This window comes from Thermobia domestica, chromosome 4 (assembly GCF_964235325.1).
Source record: "Thermobia domestica chromosome 4, izTheDome1.hap1.1, whole genome shotgun sequence".
Classification (NCBI taxonomy): Eukaryota; Metazoa; Arthropoda; class Insecta; order Zygentoma; family Lepismatidae; genus Thermobia; species Thermobia domestica.
Window position 1 is genome coordinate 320,214,322 of NC_137457.1, and position 23,573 is coordinate 320,237,894.

The following is a 23,573-nucleotide window of genomic DNA, read 5'->3' on the forward strand; positions in this document are numbered from 1 at the left end:
AACAGTTCTTTCTAAGTTCGTTCTGGCAATGCTCTTGGAGCATTCTCAACTGGTTCCCTATTTCTTTCGTCTTTGCTTTAAAAAATGTCTTACTCCTAACAAATAAAGGCATATATACGTACGTTTTTTTTTCTAGTCAGTTTTACAAGTTTGTGAATTAAAATTGCTATTTGCAGTTACGAACAAAATCATTTTCAGTTTTTTTTTATTTTTTTAATTTTTTTTTTTTTAATATCAATTTGAAAGTAAGCTAATTTTCTTTTCCATTGTCCTTTTGCAGAATGCAGAATTAGCCTTGTTGTACTTGACATTCCTATGTTTCTGCAGACAGCAATACATTACTGACCAAAAATGGATTCATCTTCAAGTTTTCAAAGGAATAAAGGAGAGAAAGAGCTAAAATTAAAATCAGAATTAAAGGGAATCGCTGGTGGACAACTCACGTGTAGATAACTTAAGTGCTAAAGAATAGTGGTACTGTTATAAGTTTTTGAATGTTACGAAATTTTATGATTCGGTCAAGAGAAGGTCATGAAATTTCATTTTGGAATTTTAGTAGACATTCTGATATAGTACATGTAATATTGTTAGTTTATATCCATTGTTCGGTTATTTAATTGTTATTCAATAATTTCAGTAGTCTCTACTGCACTTCCTTTAGTAGCTTCTTGAGAAACCGCTACAATTGACCCATACTTGTATTTTCTTTAGTGTAGAATTATGCGAGAAGAATTGGTGAAACAGCATTTCTTGGAAAATTACTGTTCATGTACGAAAATAGAACTATAAGACAACTGTAGCGCTTAGGGCCGCGTTGGCTCAGTGGTAGAGCGTTCACCTCTGGTGCATGGGAATCCTTGGTTCGATCCTTCAGACCCCCATTTCCTTCATTTCTCGTCATCACCGTCTCCTTTAGCCTAGTCGGCATAATTGTAGGACGTAAAATTTGAAGATCTCATTTCATTTCAAGTATAGCGCTTTTCAAGAAGTTACTGATGAAAGTAGCAGATATTAATAAAATTATTTATAACCGTTAATTACCCCAACAGTGGATCCAAGGTTCAGTTTCATCCGTACAATTAACTAGGTTGTTATAAAGTTTCAAAAAATAGTCATTATGTTGCTACTAACTTTTGTAATTATAGAAGGTTCTATTGTTTCAGATAGGGGGCGCTCTGGCTTAGCAGTAAAGCGTGTACCTGTGGTGCGTGGGGATCTCTGGTTTGATTTCTGGCAATTAAGTTTGTGATGAACAACATGGGGTTTTCTTGGGGTACTCCCGTTTCCTTCTACTTTCTCATTCCACCAATTCTTCCATCATCATCATCATCATCATCGTTTCCCTTAGCCTAAAGGGCATAATCGTGGGACGTTAAATTGAAATATTTAATTTTTAATTCCAGGTAGCCATGAATATTCTTAATAATGGCCGATTTGGAATGGCAGCTGCATTGGCTGGCACAATGCAGGCTGTAACACAAAAGGCCATAGAATTTGCTACGCAGAGAGTCCAGTTTGGTCGGAAGATAGACTCTTTTGGAGGCATCCAGGAGAAGTTAGCACGTATGGCAATGCTGCACTATGTCTCGCAGTCAATGGCGTACATGATTAGTGCAAACATGGATAAGGGTTCCAAGGACTTTCAACTCGAAGCAGCCATCAGTAAGGTAAAATATAGTATAAATTTAATAATAAAACATATATTACTTCAGACAATGCAAAACCACGCTCAGAAATTCTCTCATTCTGCTTTCATATTTCTGTAATACTTAATTTCCTTTAAGATTCCAAGCTTTCGACTCTCCTCTGGAGTCTTGGTCACGGAGCTTAAAAGAATAGGAACATCAAGGAATAAAAATGAAGCGGACTTACCAAGAGAAGTGCTGTGTTGTACGAAACACGTTGTCAAGTACGTCAGCGTTCAATGGATGATGATGATGATCCAAACTAAAATATGGCGGAATCAATTTGTGCGCCTTTCTCGTTTCTTGTAGGAAGGTTGTCAATTCATGTTATTATTTTATTACAGCAGATTAAAAACAGAGATTGAATACGTGATGAAGCTGGATAGTTTAAATGGGTACCCAGCTTCATTATTAAATAATTGGTATAATCAGGTTAGAAGGAATTTAAGTTCCGATGAACCTCAAACCGACATAAAATCTATCTATTAAAATCCTACGATAGCAATTAAAAGCGCCCGAGCTCCAACGTATAACTATGGCTTTCAAATCTTTCATTTACGGTTATGTGTGATTTCACGTTTAACAGAGACAAACATTTTAAGTACGAGTACTGTAAATAAATCAGTTAACTAGATCTTTTTTATAAAGTTTATGATATAATAAAATTGTTGTTCAAACCCTTTGGATTTTAATAAGTCTTCTCCAAAATCAATTGAATTGTGCTTCCATCTTCCGAGCTCTTTTAAACTATATGTTGTGGAAATTCATATGTTTGTGGCCAATCTTTTCGACAATGAGATCTCGGAAACTACAGGCTCTAGAAAGATGACGTTTTCACTGATCGATTGCAAATTTTGCGTAGATTGTCCAGTTCTAATTGAATATTTTAAAAACATGGCCGTTATTTCTTTATTACATTTTTTTAGGGTACGCATAAAAGCGTTGAAATTAAAAAAAAACTAAAACACCATATCCTACGCGTTATACATTCCAACACCATGCTATTGTATATAGGGGTTGCATATGTATCAGGCATTTATTTCATGGCCAAATAATAATGAAAAAGGAACGATAACCATTTCTCCAGTTTAACCAGTAAGATGAATCTTTATTTTTGGAGTGATTTGCCCAATGAACACCATATATAACTGCGATTATAATTAATTGCGTATGTAATGTATTTGCTTATTACATACTGCATGGAAGAAGAAAGCAAACACTGGTCATGGATGAATTAGAAACTCCAACCGGAAGTAGGCTGAAATCTTGCAAACGGTGCGAAATATTGAGGTCCCCTTTATGATACGCCTTGCCGATTTTTTTAAAATCAAGACTTTTTTCACGTGTGTCTGTAAAGGGACATGTATAGATGTGAGGAATGAAAAGGATATTTATGCTCATATGCGAGTGATGCGCTGTGTAGAGAGCGCAGGTTCAGCTAGTATATATATATATAAAAAAAAAAATGGGTTGGATTGTCTATGGACAGGGCGGTTTCCAGTTGCACGATAGAGGTAAGCAGGGCCGGGATTCAATAAGCATCCCCCCCCCCCCCGGGCATACCTGGAGCTCCCGGATTTGTGTTGGACTCTGCCGGGCTGTGGTCATACCATGGGATTCGGTACTATGCGAGCGCTAATCCCAGGAATCTGGGTAAAGGTGAGCGTATGGGGGAGGTGAGCTTGCTTTGAAACACTTGGTTGCCACACCTGCAGAATATGGTAGGACTGACTCGCTAGCAGTCTGACTCCACCAATAGATAACTGGTAGGTGGGGCCTCGGCTCTGCCGCGCAGTGGGCATATCCAACTCCCTCAGAGAATGGGGGTTACACGCAATGTGTCAAGGTTAGGGGACAAATCTTGACGGTGCATCCCGTGCACAAGGACATAAGTCCAGATACAGGAACTCGGGCCGAGTACTTATGTTAGTGGAACCGATCTATTAAAAAGGCCGAGTGGCCGCAGCATGTTCTGCCAACGTACGATAAAGCGTGGAGGTAGACCACTAGCTCTAGTGTGTCTGTCTGTCCGTCTGTTATTTGCGATTTTTTTTCAGTTTTGAATCCTGCTTTTGATGGAGCATCAAAAGCTATGTGAGAAAGTGATTAAATATTTCGCGTCACTCTTACTGTTTCCGAGATATTGGCCAAAAGATGGCCGATTTTCGGAGATTTAAGGAGCCTTATCTCGGGAACCGTAAGTCATAGAGAGATCATATTGGTGTTGATCAATACCTAAGAGAATGGTGAACATTCTGGTACCAAATAGTAACCGGTGGCCACTGCCCAACTGACCACTGGTTTGGCTAGTGAAAAGTTGGTCATTGGTCCGCCAATTAATATCGGTACCAAAATGTTTATCATTCTCTTAAGTATTGATTAACACCAATATCATCTCTCTATCGCTCTCCGTTCCCGCGATATTGGCCAAAAATAGTTCCGATTTTGGGAGATTTAAGGAGCCATATTCGGGTACCATAAGCCACAGAGAGATCATATAAGTGTCGATCAACATCTAAGAGGACGGTGAACATTTTGGTACCAATAGTAACCAGTGGCCACTGATCAACTTGCTACTGGCCAGGTGCCCACCATTCCGCATATATTGGGCCAAAAAATTTCGAATTTCGGGAGATTTAAGGAGCTATATCTTGGGAACCGTAAATCATAGAGAGATGATATTCTGCGACAAACAGATGATGATAATTTACATGTAGGAAAAATCACTGCCATCCTTCCCACTCCATCACTTTATTATTTTTAAGTTGGTTCTGGCAATGCTCTTGGAACATTCTCAACTAGTTGATTTTGGATCATTTGCATCCATTGATCGCTGACACACACACAACGTGTTTCCATACAGCACAGTTTTTCCCTTGGTAAGACCATTCCATTTTTATTCCTTGATGTTTCTGTTTTTTTCTTCCTGTTTTTAACCTCTGTGACCAAGACTCCAGGGGAGAGTCGAAAGCTTGGAAGCTTAAAGGAAATTCAAAAATTACAGAAATCTGTAAGTAGAATCATATATTACTTGCTTATATTTATCAAGTGATACAATTTCAAGAAATGATCTTCACAAGAAGACAAAGTATTGTGTATCTATTATAGACTTTGAAATGAGTGTTGCTGAATAGGGATGCGCTCGAGTCGAGACATGTCTCGAATCTCGACTCGACTCGACTCGAATTCGAGTCGAGACTCACTTTGTAAAATTCGAGACGAGTCGAGACAAACGTATTTCTCGACTCGAGTCGAGACGGCTCTTAAAAATCTCGACTCGACTCGAATGTCTCGAAAATCTTTCTATAATTTTTAATATTATTTTGAAGAAAGTATTCACTCAGAAACAGCCTTGAAACCAATTCCAGCTTTTATTCCTTCAGAAAGGTACAGAACGCATAAAATTAATAGTTAATCTTTAAAGATCAAGATTTAATTTTCAGCTCAATTCAGTTAATTAGAACTAATAGTTAATGTCGTTGTATTTGGTTGTACTGCAAATATAATGATAATAATAATAATAATTGATTATCTAGTTTGTATAAAACTATTATCCGTAGTCTAAATCTAGTTTGTATAAAACTATTGCGATAAAGTGAACTTCATAAATTCTCTGAATGAGCAGTTGGTAGTCTATAGTAATTTAGCATAGTTATAATTATTGTGTTTTCGTTCCCATGAACGCAATAGGGTTACGTAACTTCTGGATTATTCGCTTGCCCAACTATTCTGAGGCTTTAATATGTTGCAGCATATCACGAGCTACGGATAATATATAATATAACATTTGTTGTAAATCACATATTATGATACGAGACTATTTTACATAGTATATCTTATCTAATATAAATAAAATAAAGAGTTTGTTTGTGTGTTTGTCTGTCTGTCTGTGTGCGACCTGGGGACCAGACGAGTGGACCGAGAATTCCCAAAATTTGGTCACGGGTACCTTAGTCCAGGGCCCAGATCAAGACAAAGCGTTTTTTTTTTTTAATTTCGAACCAGGGGGGTCTCGGGGACGTTTACTGGGACCGACCTGGGGACCAGACAAGTTGACCGAGAGTTACCAAATTTTGGTCACGGATACCTTGGTCCAGGTCCCAGTCTAAGGCGAAGCGTTTTTGTCAAAATTGGAACCAGGGGGTCTGAGGAGGGCGTTTAGCGAGACATGTAGTAAAAGTAATCCAAATTGATCGACATTAGTGTCAAATCCATAGTTTTCACGGTCGCTGAGATCAATGGTGACACTTCCATCAGCGATGACTTGCAAATTCAGCTACTATTGTATGCGGGCCGGGTGTCAGCGGGTGAGGAATACCGAGACATGTATAAATAGCCCATATTGATTGATACTAGTGTCAAATCCATAGTTTTCGCGGTCACTGAAATGAATTGTGATACTTCCACAGGTGTTGACTTCCAAATACAGCCCCCATGCGAAGAATGGGTATATTAAGCTAGTATTACAATAAATGGACTGCTTGGATGCCAAGAACTAGTACAGATAAGTACCATTCACTTCTATGAATAGGTATTTTTTAAAAGGATTTTTGTAAACACTAAGTTATAAAACAATGAACTACATACAGTAGTTATGGTTTTGGTTCCCAACATAAAAGAAATATGGATTGTTCATGAGATATTGAACTTCAACTTTCACTCCTGGAAAATTTCAATTTTGGAGTTAGGCCACTTGGCATCAAAGCAATTCACTGTAAGATAAATACATTCCGCACATTAGTAACATAGTTGTTCAGGGGCCTTCGATTTCCATCCTCTCAAATGAAAGCTGAACGATTGCTTGATACATGCTATGTAGGAGAAATAGTGTATTAAGTTTTCGAGCTTTGGTGCGTATCCGTATTTACACTCTGATATAACTTTAAGTTCACACTCAAATCGAGCTAATTGTTTAATGCATTTCGAAAGCTTTTGTTTTTATGCAGCTCATTAAGGAAAATCTATTTCATAATCGTAACATTTATGAACTAAGAAATTATGAACGTAAAGTGGACTCGACCTAGCCCCGTGGCCGCTGTGACTCAGTGGCACAGCTCTCACCCTTGGTGTGTGAGGACTCTGATTCTTTGTGTGTGTGTGAACTCCGCGGCTAGTGTACGCGTCTTTGCCGTGGAAGACTCGGGTTCAATTCCCGGCGCGAGCTCATGTAGTTCGGATTCCACGTTAATCAGTAGGTCTACATTTCATATATCCTCGCTGCTGAAAGAGACGGTAAAGTCAAAATCAACTCAACAATATATATGTGTGTGTGCTTATGTGAATTTCCTCGTGGCTGTATGGTTAACACATACGCCTTGATCGCGGGAGACTCTGGTTCGATTTACGGTGGAAGCTCATGAAGTTGTTACCGGTATCCCACTTTAAACTGTAGATCCATGCCTCATATAACCATAGCTATAATATATATGCCTTTGATACACTTATTTTCCGACTTGGAAGCCATCGAAAATTTCCGGACACAGAGTCCTGTAGACCGAAAATGAGAAACATGGGTACAGAGTAAAACAGCCATAGAAATTTAAGCTTTTTAGGCTAACTTAATCCTTACATATAATGCAACTAGCTTGGCCAAGTTATAATGGAGGAAATGCTATCATTGCAACACTCTGAGAATAGAAAATGTTCGTCAGGTATTACTATCCCCCCTCTCCTGCAGAATGAAAACCCTGACTAAAACTCAATATATATATATATATATATATATATATATATATAAAACTATTTTGTGTAATGTAACAAACAGTGGCGGATAGTATTCATGTTTCCTTGCAGAGGTCCTTACGAGGGTTCGCTTCCATCTTCCTCTCCCCAAGAACTAAAATAAATTAAAAAATTGCTATTACTTGTTAATCTTGTACAAAGGACGCAATTAAAGTCCCAGTGTAACACCCCTTCACATTTAGATTTTTCCCCTGGAAGAAAACCAGTTATTATTGTTTCTTGATTTCTCAGTCTCACCCACATAAACATACGAATAGAATTACAGGATAGGACATGTTTAGATTGCTTGCACGTGACATCTAACTATATTTCTCATCAAATGTGTCACAGATCAAAATTTCCGTTTGTACTGCCTCTATTTTCTGGTACATATGTTTCATTTATGTTATGTTGCTAAAATTCGTTAGGAAACAAGTACAGACTGCGCCTGTGTGCCTGACAAAACGTAAATGTACTGGATAATTATTTCTTCACTTTCTTCCAGAAAAAATGTAACCCATCTCATGTCGGCTAACAAAAGGAGGTAGCGGACCAAAGATAGTCGTTGTTTACCTAAGGTCGTAACAAAGCAGGAGTTTCATTCAGTCAGAGGGAAAAGAAAAAATAATTTAAGGTTTCTACATTTGTTTTGAACTGCAATATACTTCTTCCTTTTATTTTAAGAACCATTTCCTTCTCATTTGTCTGCATCAGAAAAAAATGCAAAAAAAGTCACTAGAATGTGCCTATTTACCCAAAGTACGTACTAGATCACTAGTTCAATAGTAAAATCACTAAATCTAGTACGAAATCATAAATGTGGCATCCCTGGGTTGGAGCGAAAGTAATGGTTGGAGTAAAAACTAGTCCGTATTTCTACTGCGTTCTGTTGTTGAATTCACAGAAATGTTCAAAAATAAATTCAAGAAGTAAAACACGATCCTACAAAAGACTGTTTACTTGCTCACTGGTTTTCGTATTGTGAACTGAAACTCAAGTGCGCAGTCATGTTGAATACTTCTGTGCCTTTCTACTTTACAACTTGAGGTGGGATGAGGGTCAGGATAGATCTAGTGATATACCGCTAAAGGAAGTGCTTCAGTACAGAGTCGGAAGCGGTATGTATTGTTTATATTATTTACAACGTTACCCCCCACATAAAATATAAATTCACCCTTTCTCCCTTCCCTTTTTCGAATACAATGAACCGACTCTTTTGCTGAAGAAAGACGCTAAAAGAAAATTGAAACATCTGTGTCTAAACTTTCTTTGAAGCGCAGTCTTTTGTATTTGTAAGGTTTTGCGAGTGTTTTCGAGATAGCCAAATCTTTTACCATGGACTCCTGGTGCGAACTGACCGTGAGTAAACATCCGATCTCGCTGTGCTCAATTTCTCTCGCACATGTGAAATGGGTTTGTTGTTTCCAAAACAAATAGGAAGTTACCTTGTGCTTTTGCATTTCTGCACGCACACAGGTACCATTGTTGTTTTAATGATCAGAAGAAATATCAAAACCATCCGATATATATGATACGAAACAGCTAACAGAGGGAGGCAAAGATAAAAGTAGGCCTATACCAAGTTTTCCGCGTGGTACCATTACGGAGAATAAATATTTGATAAAGTCACGTAGATGCGCTTAAACCTATTCCATCTGTCCTTATAACTTTTCTGGTCTCATCAATTTCTCAGGAGAATACGTACAACATATGTCCAAATTCCATATATACTCTTTCTAAACTAATGAGTAAACTCATTAAGAACACCAACTGATATCAATAAACAGGAAAGAAAACAATACTTTCTACTTCTATCATTTGGTACACATCTCTATGAAGCACAGCTTGTTTCTTTTCGAAATAGCTCCTTCGTGTCACAGCTGTGGTTAGTTTTGTTTTGTGTTAGGATGAAAGAGAGAAATGCAACATTTGCTTCGCGGTGAAGTTATATATATTATTAAGATGAGCGGTGATAAGCGAGGTTTAACAAAGAGTGCCTTTCGGATGCACAATTTAACGGGTAGTTGCAGTCCGTGTTGAGAATCGAACCAAAGCTATGTAAGACATGTTATGACAAATCCAAAAGGTGTGTTGTATCGGTGCAGTACCAGTTTTTCACGTTTTTCAAAATGTTCCAAAACCCAAAGAATAATCTTTAATTTCTGATATTTTAGTCGTCACAAATTACAATTTTATAATGTAGTCAATGTTTATAATTACTGGACAGTTGGGCGTTTAAACTAATGCCATCATAATAAAGTCAAAACCATAATTTTGAGTTGAATTGATTCTGAGTTTAACGTCCCATTCAGCAGCGAGGCTATGTGAGACGTGGACCTACTGATTAACGTGGAATCCGAACCACATGAACTCCCACCGGGAATCAAGCCCAGGTTTCCCACGCCAAAGGCAAGTATGCTAACCGTTAGCCACGAAGGAGCTCCACCATAATTTTAGTGGGCGTTAAGAAGTATCTCGCCAGTGCTTTTACAATAAATAAAATTTTACAAGTATTAAAGAATAGTGGTAAGAGATTTTCTAATAGCTCTTTTATTTATGAGATATGAGTATTTAAAAAAAAAACTAAAGAATAGGTTGGCGGAACCACAAAAGATTTTCTTATAAATACATACGTACCTTACTCACCTTTTATAATTGCCATGCTTACGTTCTCCATAAAAACAGAAATTCTCTTTTAGTGATACTTTACACAAGATCATGAAGTGGGTTCAAATTTAATTAAAGGCAAAATACAATACAATAATCCACAAATATTGCCTCAAGTGAGTTTAAAGATTTCTAAACACTAGTGCGAAACCGGGCTCTGCCGTTGCGATCGATTTACAGGTCTTGAGACGAAAGTAAGAAGGGACTTACGCACACAGTAAGTAAAAACAATTAATATGCCTGTAACTTTCCCCCAAATGGTGTATCTTAAAACTAACCCCACCATTATTTTTCTAATTAAATTCTAGCCCGAAATTATGTATCATATTACCCTATTCCCATTTTGAAAATTTGACCTTAATTCAAAATGGTGGATTTCAAGATGGCTGCCATCAAGATCATATTTACCATACGACTTCCCCCCAGGACTTATATGTATCCACATGGTTTTTCTTCACTTTTCTTCATTAACGCTTCGTTTACAAAGGGTAGTAAGGGACTTCCGTAGTAATCTCTAATAACCACATCACAACTCTTAAAAGTTATTAAAAAAATAGAAAACATGCACCATGGCAAAAATTTGTCATCACAAGTAATGATGCATACATGCCTTCTATCAGCAAAAAAAGTTTCATTGAAATTGGAGCCGGACATTTGAGTGATGTCCCTTGTGGGATGTGATTGAACGTGACGTCAGAGCACATTGCCCCTCTTCCCGGAATTTACGGGAATTAGGTGACCTGAGTGAGCACATGTGGTGCCAGCTCTCTCCAGCGACCTATCAAGGATCATTGCGTGTATGCCAAGACGAGTCGCCGTTTTTATCCATGCCAAAAGTCGACATACTGACAATTAGGTAGGTAGTCATGATGGTCTGGCTGATGTGTGCGTATATTTTAACTCGTACATTTTGTCTCGACTCGAATTTCGAGACATCTCGACTCGAATTCGAGTCGAGTCGAGACAGAGACTGTCGAGTCGAGACACGAGTCGAGACAGAAACATATTTTCGAGTCGAGACACGAGTCGAGACAACATTTTCTCGAGACGAGTCGAGACAACATTTTCTCGAGACGAGTCGAGACAGGCTTAAATCTCGACTCGACTCGACTCGAATGCATCCCTATTGCTGAAAAATAGCACATGTGAAATAGGAAGAAAGGTTTCGGAGATTTGATTGTTATTTTGTGGTATTTGAAAGCATAGAATGGAACTCAACAGACTTAGACCTAGAAAAGTCATTAAATTAAGCTTACTCATAAAAAGTATTGTAAAGTCAGGGAATATAAGTGCATATTTTTACTTCTGAGAACACATTTCACTTTTTTGCAAAACTTTTGTACCTACACAACTATTCTATACGACCGTTTGTCGGGAAATGCATGGTTACAGAGTTACAGCTATTGAGCCACCTGACAGTGGACTCCTCTCAGTGTGACTCAATTTAAACCTCAAAAGCTCAGCTCTTAACTAAACGAGGAAGATAATTTTGGTATCAGTTGTCTTCCTGACGGATGAATCTTTTCACTGATATGCATATTTTATGGGTCTACACAGAGTCAAAGGCAAGTTATCCAATGTATCCAGAATGTGGGTTTCCAGGAAGTCTCGATAGGTATTCCACATCACCTTCTATGGGAATATCGGGGCCGCGGTGACTCAGTGATAGAGCGTTCACCTCTGGTACTTGGGGCCCCGGGTTCGATCCCAGCCCCCGCCAAGTGAACTTTGTGGTGAACAAACACCGCGTGCGTGGGTTTCCTCGGGGTTCTCCCGTTTCCTCCCACTTTCTTCATTCCACCATTTCATTCATTACTCATCATCACCGTCTCCTTTAGCTTAACCGGCATAACCGTGGGGCGTAAAACTCAAAGATTTCATTTCATTTTCTATGGGAATAGTTCACATCAGCCTAGTAAAGTGTCAACGACAATACCGCACCACACACTCAGAGCAATTTGTTGTTGATGTCTCCTAGGAGTGATCGCATGAGGATTATCGTCCGCTCAAACACGTACTAATTGAAGATGCCTTTTCGTGTGAACTGTGTCTCCTCTGTAAACACTATTGTGGATGGGGAAATGAAATTAAGACTGCACTCGCTGGAGGTGATATTGATACAGGCTCGTTCGACGACATGCACGCCATATCTGCATGTGGTTTACACGTAGTTCATCCTTCAGGAAGACATTGCTACCAATTTTTTTTTTCTAGCTTAAGTAGGAGCTAAGCTATTGAGGTTTAAATTGAGTAACGTTGAGAGACGTCCAAAGTGTGACTGTTTCACAATGTCAGGCGGCACAATGGCCGTAACACTGTAACAATGCATTTCCCGGCATATGGTCGTATGAACTCTTACCTGTCTGCCCATAAAGCGTCCACTTCTAAAATTTTGCCGTACCTTTATGTTACACCCTCATGGTGTCTATCGGTCACGAAATCAGAAAATAGTCATGAAAGTCAAGAAATTTAGCTTTTCGGTTACGATTTTTTTTTTTTTAATATCTATACACATATAAATAGTGATTGAAAAACTTTGTTCTATGAAATATCAAAATTCAGCGCCAAAAATGTCTATGGTCGCCTTTAGACGCTAGCAAATTGCAAGCAAAGCACGTTTCTGTCATATGCATGGAAATTGAGCCTGATTCGCACTCAAATTCACTCTTGAGAGAGTTACGTAATTTTATGGTTTAGTAAAGAAAAGGTCACGAAATTTCATTTTGGAATTTTAGTAGGCACACTGACCCTGCAAATACATAGGTATAAACATAAACATAAGGAAAGAAAATTACTAACCTGAAAATTGTTGTGGTTCTCTCCGCTAGTCTAGTGGCTAGCGCGTGCGTTTTTGATGCACGTGGTTCCGGTTTGATTCTCGGTAAGAGCATAAAAGGATTTGAACACATGGTACTTCGGATTCTGTCGGAAGTTGTAGGTTTGCTTCTTATATAACCTCGATGCTGAAATAGGTCGCTAAACTTAAACAAAGAAACAAACGAAAACCCTTTTATCTCAAGGTGCTTCAGAATATGAAGAAAAAAAACTGTGCAGTTGTTTATTACTGAGTCTCTGTGTTTGCAGGTCTTTGCGTCGGAAGCCGCCTGGAATGTTACAGACGAAGCCATCCAGATTATGGGCGGTATGGGTTACATGAAGGAGACCGGCTTGGAAAGGGTGATGAGGGATCTTCGAATTTTCCGTATTTTTGAAGGAACAAACGACATTCTGAGACTATTTGTAGCACTTACAGGTGAGATTGTAGTTATCTTTGTAATACTGTAGAAAAATACGGCTAATTTGTGACTTGAATGAAGTGTAAAAAATCCACTCATGGTTCACAAGATTTTAACCTGGCGGTATTGGAAAAAGAGCTCTATATGAAATACAAGTATATGTTCTTATAAAGTTTTTATGTAGTATAAATGGTAATCCTGAGAGAATTCAGTAAAACAAATATATTTTTTCAATGATGATAGAGTTGAGGTGAAGGGTACGAATGCTCAAGTATTCGATATACCCTCTTCACTCAAACGCCACATGTTCTTCCGATGGTCTCAACTCAGTCCGCATGCGTCCGGACATATAAGGTGTGTTCAAAAAGTATTGAACCTTCGGTTGGTAAAAGTACATTTATTGATTTGGAAGTCTGAAACTCTAATCCCCTTCGAAGTAGTCTCCTTGGTAATACACACATTTCTCCCAGCGCTCCCTCCATTGTTGGAAACACTTCTGGAATCCAGTTATTGGAATGGTGAGCAACCATGCCGTCGCATCCCACACAATGGCTTCTCTTGACACAAATCGAGTCCCGAGCTCCTCCGTGGCTAAACGGTTAGCGTACGCGCCTTTGGCGTGGGAGACCCGGGTTCGATTCCCGGCGGGAGCTCACGTGGTTCGGATTCCACGTTAATCAGTAGGTCCACGTCTCATATAGCCTCACTGCTGAACGGGACGTTAAACTCAAAATCAACTCAACTCAACAAATCGGGTCCCTTTTAGTGGCATTTTCAGCTTGGGAAATAACAAAAAATCACATGGAGCCATATCGGGAGAGTAGGGAGCCTGATAACACACAGGAATGTTGTGTTTGGCGATGAAGGCCTGAATCAGATTTCGCGAATATTCTGCTCATGCGCAAATTCTCGTTCAAAATTGAATGTACGGATCGGATTGAATAGTTTCCGCTTGGGTATAGCCAACCTTTTGACAAAATGTGATGCAGTATCATGTCTCAAATTTTTCTGTCATTTTTTTAATTTTATTTTTTTTTAAATAAAACTGAAATCCGATGAAAGCTTACTACACGTCTTCACTCGTTGGCCGACTGCCAGCGATTGACTCTTTCTGCGGGCGGGAAAAAAATCACGACTGCGCATGAGTGTCCTTTATATATCTATATGGAAGAAAGTCTCCAGCTCTTCATTGGTTTATGCGAAAAAAAAAAAAAAAAAAATTGTTCGATACTTCGTGAACACATCTCATGTACCTGGGCAACTCAACCAACTGCATCTCGGATCCAGTTGTTCAGTAGGGTGGTTTAAAAAAAGCACATTTTCCGAAAATGGCGTACGGCTAGTGCTAATTTTTTTGCCAAATTCTCTTAGTAAGAAGTGTGCAAAATTTGAACTCGATCGGTGAAAGTCTTGACGTGTGTCGCATCGAACTTAGTTTGAAAAAAATGAAAGAAACGTTACTTTTGTTGATTTTTTTTTAAATAGTAGTTTTATCTATTGATGGCATTTTGCATGTAGGTTACATCTAAATGATACAATGCTACAAATAATAATAATAATGAGCATTGCTAGACCTCTTTGGCCGGATCTAATATTTAAGCTGAGGTCAAAATACAAAAAAATGCTAAATTATATATTTCCGACAGGAATTTTGAATTGAAATAAAGAGCTTTGTAGTTCGTTAAAAAATGTAATTTGTTTTTGGAAGTGGGAGTATCAATATTCAATAATTTGTTAGATTGCTAAGGCTAGAGGGCTTAGCTTTGAACTTGCAGATAATAACTTACGTGAACAACTTTTCACTTCTAGCACAATGTTTTTTAACAATTACGTCACCGTGTTATTTTTAAGGAAATTGTTGTCAGAAGAAAAACACAAAGGGTGAATCTGATTTGTTGAGGCATCTGAATTGCGGGGTGGATAGATGAATCAATCCAGTTTCTCTGTTACAACGCGTAATTTACTCGCCCAAGGTTTAAGCGTCAATAAATTATTATCGGCTTGAGTTCTGCCAGTGATAGTGTGGTTCTCGTTAGTTGGTTGCATTTGAAAAAGCATTGTTTACAATTTTAACATTAATCACTATTATGCTGGAAGTATTACTTATTGGTATTGCATTTCACTTAGTAAACTTTTGACGTCAACATATTTTAACACAAATCAGGGAAGTTCCGTTTTCTTCAAAGGGCTCTTCTTTTTGTTGAATGTGGTGCGTTGATGTGTCTTGATTTCATAAAATGAAATTAACTGTAGTGTTCCGACGTAGAACGTGCGTTAAACTGTGTTATTTTCTCATTATTGTAGACCAATGGCCAAGAAATCAAGTTTGACATCTAGTGACTGTGTTCATGGCATAATTGGAATACCACAGGCATTTAGTGAAGTGCAGTTGCCAACAGTTTCATCTGTTTTAAAACATTTTCTGAGAGACAGATTAGAAGAGAGCTCAATACTCAGAAGGATCCATCTGCTAAAGAAATAGCTAGATGAATTGCCCGAAAAGTAATCCAGATTTGGAATAAGGCGTCGATTAGCGAAGATGGTATCTTAAGTGAACGAAGAATCATAGCTCGAATATTGGAATGCCGTTCAAAAATTCGTCAGCCTCAAAAGTTGAGAAGGACATCGAGTGCTTCTAAGGTGTCTGATTTTCTGGAGATGGCTAATACTGCTTTGATATTGCATAGTGGAAGTGTGTCAATCTACTTGTTCATTGCAATCGTGAAAAAAAAAAAAAAAAAAAAAAAAGTTCCTTTTTTGGAGATACCCTTGATTGACCAGTGCACCAAAAAAAAATGTTTATTGGAAGTACAGACACAAGAGAAACTAAACGTCGATAAAACCAGATTCGTCGTAACGAAGGGGGGTCTAAATCAAAGGAAAAACATGAAGTTATTGGTGCCTCAAGTTTTACCACTGATTTCTTCCCAAATGAAACTGAAACTGAGACGAAGGAAACCTCGGACTCAAAAAAGGAATACCACCATTTTAAAAGACAAAATAGTCCACTGAACCTTTACGACAAATGATGAGACTGAAATTTCTTAACCCTCGCTAGTGCGGTTTACAGGACCAAAATTTCTAAACGGAAAGCACCTCTTTAGCTTAATCTCCCTTGGAAGATGTAGGTCTCGTTTCTGCTAATTGTAAGGAAAAAGTGATTGACTCAAATAAAGGTCTTAGAGACAGAAAGTAAATAGGTGAAACATTTGCAGAGGAAGCTGCATCATCAATTAAGTCAAGTAAAGTGGAAGGATTTTATTTTGACGAAAGACGTGATGAAACAATGATTATTCTGAAAAAGGACAATAAATCGTATAGGATTTTCCAAGGGAGGAGCACATTGTTCTTATACAGGAGCCAGGGTCCAACTGCATCGGCCATGTAACACCTACATCCAGGAAAGGAAACTGCATTGCTGAAGCCATCCGAAATAGGCGGAGAGCTGCAGATAAAGCATTGTAAATCGTACGAGTTGTCAAAACGAATGCGCTTTATTTTAATCGGAACAAGACACGTAAGAAAGAAATATATACACATTTGTTTATGTTAAGTAAATTCGACAAAACCCACCCAAGGTGCAAGCGCCTTTAAATTAGTATCGTTTGAGTTCTGCCAGTGATAGTGTGATTCTCGTTAGTTGGTTGCATTTGGAAAAGCATTGTTTACAATTTTAACATTAATCACTATTATGCTGGAAGTATTACTTATTGGTATTGCATTGTCTTAATCACCATTAACCGTTTTCTAAGGGAGCATCAGCTTTTAAAGCCAAATATGCTAAAAATGTGTGTAAATTGAATTACTTGTACAAGAATTGAATTATTTTGTTAAAAATTGTAAAGAATTTTACAAATGGCGGATGTCGCCATTTGCATTTTTTGGTCGACTTTCAAATCGCATTACTTGTCATATATAGTAAGAAATAAATAGAAGTATTCCTATAGAGACCCTACAGTGCCCATTAATATTATATGTAGCATTATTTATATAATTTAGAGATAGCCAATATACGAAGATCCATCGCCAGAGGAAAAATTCTATTTTTAAAATTTTTTTTTTCACCACAAGTACAATTTTTTTCAATTTTTCTAAAATTTTAGTTCCGATGCAATACCTCAAGACTTTCAGCAATCGAATACAAATTTTGCACACTTCTTATTAAGCCAATTTCGCCAAAACAGCACTAGTCGTAAGCCAATTTTCAAAAAAAGTGTTTTTTCGAACACCGCTATTGTTCAGGTCATTAAAATTAGCTTGAAACTGTGATATCTGCAGTACTTTCCACAGTCTGCTGTGGTATATCAAGGCCTCTGCGTGCCTTCACAAACGATTTGCAGTGGCTTTGCATCTAAGCTTCTCTTACGCACTCAAGGTTTCGGAAACAGATGGGCGTCACGTTGATTTCTTACAGAGACATCCAGTTGTAAATTTGGGGTACTACTAACACAGTACATCTTATTCAAGGAACTGCTCAGTTCCTTAATGATGTTATATCAAGGACGAAAATTGTGGAGGTTTTAGGAGCATGAAAGTAACGTAATCAAACCATTTGAACAACTGAAGTACGAAGTATTTTCCGTAAAGGAGTCGATCCTGGCATTTTGTTTGAAGCGGACTACCTTACAAATTTTATAGTTTTAAGAAACCAAGGATTGCCATCACAAAACTAAAGTTTCTGACGATATCCTGTTTTGGTCCAAGGCAATCCCAAAGTTTCATTAGAGCTTAAAAGTATGTACAAGAATTTTATCTTGTTCAAAGCGTCGTTTTGTCAGAATTTTAGGTTTCCGAATGTGTATTAGTGAAGAAAAATGATATTCAAAATAATTTCACTCAAGTTTATAAGACTTTGAAACCGGGAAGAAATAAAGGGTAATGGCTCCAAAATATCAATCAGAATTCTAAAATAGTAAAAAATGTTAATATTTAATTTAAATTTGGGTTTTCTGTTTCCATTCAGAAGATTTTACTCGGATACCGGTTAGATAACGATTATTGTTACTATTATTGTAAATTAACTTGGCTTATGATACTCTTCTTTTGTTTGCCAATTTGAATTAAGGCAACCTGCACAACACGCATGACAAGATAAATAATTTGCAAGAACTTGATAACGAGTTACGCAACCAACATTACTATTGTGATATGATGGGTTGCATAACCCCTATTGCTTGACCACCAATGAAATGTCAGCAACAAACATGACTTGTGATATGTTGGGTTACATAATTCACATGTGTTTGGCCACCAATGAAATGCCAGCGACCAACATTACGCTTGTGATAGGTTGGGTTGCATAACGCACGCGCTTGGTCACCAATTAAATTCCACCAACAAATATTACTCTTGTGATATGTTGGGTTGCGTAACTCGCACGTGCTTGGCCACCCATAAAATGCCAACAACCAACATTTCTCTTGTGATACGTTGGGTTGCATAACTTTCACGTGCTTGGCACCAATGATATGCCAGCAACCAAGATTACTCTTGTGATATGTTGGATTGCATAACTTTCACGTGCGTGACCACCAATGAAATGCCAGCAACCAATATTTCTCTTGTGATACGTTGGTTTGCCAAACTCAGACGTGCATAATCCACCAATGAAATGGCAGTTCGAAAACCAATAAAGATAGCCAGCCCCATAGACTGAAAATAGGATTCATAAGTTGTGAATATTGTAAACACGAACATTCTGAAATGAAGAGTCCACTGTAGGAAAACAAAGGTGATACTTGAATAAGAAAATCATTAAAAAATTAAAAACCGAAAGTATCGTTTTTTCTTTCTCAAACACGCCGGTTTTTAAATCAAAAATAAACCTCCATTCCAAAAATGTCAAATTTTGTGCATTCTAAATGGTTTGAAGTTTTGCATTATCGTAATGCTATAAAGTTTAAACGTGTTAATCACATATTTACTTCCAGGTATCCAGTTTGCTGGAAGCCATTTGAGGGAGCTGCAGAGAGCGTTTAAGTACCCAGCTGCCAATCTTGGTTTGATATTAGGTGAAGCTACAAAGAGAGCTAAACGCTCAGTTGGACTGAGCAGTCCGCCATCTCTTACGGAATATGTCCATCCACATCTAGCTAGATCTGCAAATTTAGCAGCTAAAGTAAGTTTTCTGTATTTTTGTCTATTTGTGTTTTCCAGCGTGTGGAATAAAATATGCAACGTATCATAACATACAGAGATTGGAGTATTTAATAATAATAATAATAATAATAATAATAATAATAATAATAATAATAATAATAATAATAATAATAATCATCATCATCATCATCATCATTATTATTATCATCATCATTATCATTATCATCATCATTATCATTATCATCATCATTATCATCATCATTATCATCATCATCATTATCATCATCATTATCATCATTATCATTATCATCATTATCATTATCATCATTATCATTATCATCATTATCATCATTATCATTATTATCATTATCATTATTATCATTATCATTATTATCATCATTATCATCATTATCATCATCATCATTATCATCATTATCATTATCATTATTGCACAGGAATATTTTTCTACAGTCTGCTTCAGAAGTACATATTCTTTGATCAGCGCCAAAGCTTGGAACTTTTTCCGAGGGGAGGGGAAAGGGGGCAAAGCATTTTACTGAAATAGGGTCTAGATTACATTTGTGCTTCAACTTAGGGAAATAAATTTGATCCAGATGATAGATAGCAGCAGCATCTTATATTGTAAATTATATGGTGATCCCATTGTTCGGTGTATCTCGATTTTTGAGGTCCACCCGGCGTCGTGAGGCAAATTGGGAGTCGCGTGAATGAAAGATATGACGGCCTTCTAGGTCCAGAAAACTCCTGATAACGCCTGTTAGAAGTCGGGCGACGCAACGTGCTGACTACGTGTTCATAGGCTCGGTAGGCTGGGTGTAGTTCCGCCGGTAGCTAATGGATGGCGTTGGAGCAGGCTAAGGCGTGCGAATGGCTGTCAGACCTGCAGTTATGGTGGGCTTCAAAACTAACATTGAGGGAGCAATATTTGACTCGAATTAGTCATAAGAAATATGAGGTGCTACCCAAAATACCCGAGAATGTCATTGAAAAATCAGAAAACTATATTTACGTCCTAATGTCCTCTGTAACCTTCAAATTAGTCCCATCCGGCATGTATGCAACGATCCCAGCGTTTTCTCCACTTTTGGGCGCATTTCTGAAAGTCCGGAGGGTGAAGGATGTTCAGGACCCGTTGCGATTCCTCTTGGATATCTTCAGTCAAATCGAAATGTCGCCCTTTCGACGCGAGTTTCATCTTCGGGAACAGGTAGAAGTCACACAGTGCTAGGTCAGGTGAGTAGGGAGGGTGGGGGACCGTTGCCATGTTGTTGTTGGCCAGGAATTCCCTCATAAGGAGCGAGGTGTGCGCGGGCGCGTTGTCATGGTGCAGCAACCAGTCTTTTGTTTGCCGTACCTCTGGCCGTTTGTGGCAAACATCTTCCCTCAGTCTCTTCGAAACCTCACAGTAAAACTTCCCGTTGAGATTCTGACCAGGTGGAACAAACTCCTTATGCACAATTCCTCGAATGTCGAAAAAAAAAATATCAGTATCGACTTGATGTTGCTGCGAACTTGTCGAACTTTTCAGGCCTTGGAGAGGATGTCGCCTTCCATTGTGATGATTGCTACTTCGTTTCCGGCTGATAACCATAGACCGAAGATTCATCACCTGTAATGTCTCTGGATAAGTTTGGACGCTCTCGAACTCTTTGTTTCAGGTCATTGCATGTTTAAATCCTCCGTTTCTTTGTCGATGCTGAAAAGGCGAGGGGGAAACTTCGCTGCAATTCGTCTCATGTTCAGTTTATCGGATGGAATTCGTTAACATGTACCGTGAAAGTCGAAGTTTGTTACAAACATCGTGACTTGTCTGCTTTCTGTCTTCGCACTTTCATGATGATTTCCGGTGTTATGCATGTTGACGGTCTACCAAAATGTTTGAACACAGATTCGCGGCCCAACTTGACACAGAAGTTGATGCAAATGCGTTGCTCTTTAAAATCAGCCACTTGATAAATCGCTGTTAACATCAGCTATTTGATAAATCGCTGAACGTCCTGACACACACAACTACAACTCTCAACTGAATGCGGCAAAGATGACGCAACTTTGTGCTGCAGTAAGTAATACATGTACCTCGAGACATATAACATCGGAATGTCGCACTGCTACTGGTTTGCCCGGTAAAAAAATGTCTAATATTTTGTGTAGCATCATATATATGAAGGGTACACGGGAATAACGATCTAAGTCCATTTTTAAACTTTGTGAGAAAAAGCGATTTAAAAGTAAGGACTCTTTTCAGTTTGTTCTCGACAATTATTACGTCTGTTTTTATGTTCGTAAATAATACACACTTCTATTGAATCCTACAGTCATTTAGATTACAATGATTAACCGTTACAAATAAAAATTACAGTTACAGAACAAAAATACCGAACCTTTCTTGAATAAACAATACATTCATAGAGATAATATTTCACCTTGTCTCTTGTTTGTGGGGGTTTTCTTCACTGAAACCTACTCACTGTCTTCGTCCACCTCATTTTCACGTATTCACAATGAACTAAAGTACTGTTGTGCTTCTAGTCCACAGAATTACTTCAAGAATTGCAAGTCTTCAAATTTGCACAGGAAATTCCAATCAGGTGTCCCTGCTTTCAGTTCTCAAAGTTTTGAGAAGTTTCTATGATTTTGTATGTTTTATATGGACCAAAATATGACTTTCGAAGATGGACCAGTGTATCAAGTCGTCTTTGCATTGGATCAACGGGACTATGGAATTGAGGACTTCGATCGTTTTTCCGATGGACCTGTGAACTTTGATCGTTTTTCCAAAGTACGCGATCCTTTCAAGATGAATTCCAGGGATATTAGTCACGTTTTCGAAATACACAGTTTACTATATGTAAGGCCTCTATTCGTTGTATAAAACGATAATAAAAATTCAAATTTGCAAAAAATGGACTTAGAGATCGTTATTCCCGTGTACCCTTCATATATTAAGTTCTTCGAGAAGAGAGCAGAGCCTTAACTTTGCCATGTAAAAGAAGTCATCAATAAATGAATAAATGTTATTTCTACGGGACTCTAACAGTAGCTGTTATTTTGTTCAGCTTGATGTGATATATCGATCGATAGATTCTTGTGTCATGTTTGAGCCCTGTTGTAGATAAACAAAAATTAAACTTCATAATTTTGGACTGTGACTCACAACCATACTATGTATTAGTATCTTACTAGTATCATCATATTAAAACCTTGACTCATTATTAGTTTTATCTTAAGAGATGGCGTGAGTATTGTACATTATCAGTTATTATGTTTATTAAATAATTTTTGTCGACTTCCTCGAAAACTACGCATGACAATTCACACTCACCCTTATCATTTTGTTCAGTTGGTATATGTCTTACAAGGTGTGATCAAGAAGTATGGTGAATGATTTTTTTTAAAGGAGCAACTGTTGACCCTACAGCTATTTGATATGATTTCTTGTTTGATAGCCTGATCCGTTGAGACAAGCAGCGTCAAGTTGGAGCACGTTGTGACTTGTCAGTCAGCGTTCAGAGCCGCTAGAATGAGATTGTGTTTTACCGTGTTTGTCGCGCATCAATAACACATGAACATTTAAGTTCTGTTTGAAGTTGCAAAAAAAAAAGTGGCAAAGATACTAATGAAATGTTGAAAATGGTGGGTGGCGATAATGCTGTAACTCTGATGACTGTTTGCAAGTGATATGAGCGATTTAAAAGCGGAAATAAGTCGATAGAAGATGAGCAACGTTCGGGGCGTCTATTAACCTCAAAAAACAGAAGAAAACACGCAAAAATTGTTCATTCAAACAGACGAATAACTATTGGAGGTGTTTCCAAAGAACTAAACATCTCGTAAGGACGTACAAAGCATTTTTAACCACCGATTTGCAAATGAGAAGAATGAGTACGAAATTCATGTTCCGACTTTTGACTGACGAACAGGAGTGTCTGTTTACATCCACTGTACTCTTGGGATATAGCGCCATGCGACTTCTGGCTCTTCCCATAAATTAAAACTGTGCTTGGAGGAAAAAGTTTTGACACCATTCCTAACATTGAGAGGACCATGACAAAACAGCTGAACGCCCTTCCAGAAATACTTCCAGTCATGGATTCAACGTTGGGATAAGTGCATTGCTAGCCAAGGACAGTACTTTGAAGGGGAT

General features: G+C 38.0%; 1 protein-coding gene across 1 annotated transcript in view; it reads left to right on the forward strand.

Annotated features, from left to right (window-relative positions):
- The window catches only part of Acadvl (Acyl-CoA dehydrogenase very long chain), a 72,532-nt gene that overhangs the window by 41,764 nt on the left and 7,195 nt on the right, over positions 1 to 23,573 (forward strand). The window contains exons 8-10 of the mRNA XM_081756614.1: positions 1,404 to 1,667; positions 13,158 to 13,326; positions 19,240 to 19,427. Coding sequence (XP_081612740.1) covers positions 1,404 to 1,667; positions 13,158 to 13,326; positions 19,240 to 19,427 — 621 coding nt within the window. The remainder of the gene's footprint in view (positions 1 to 1,403; positions 1,668 to 13,157; positions 13,327 to 19,239; positions 19,428 to 23,573) is intronic.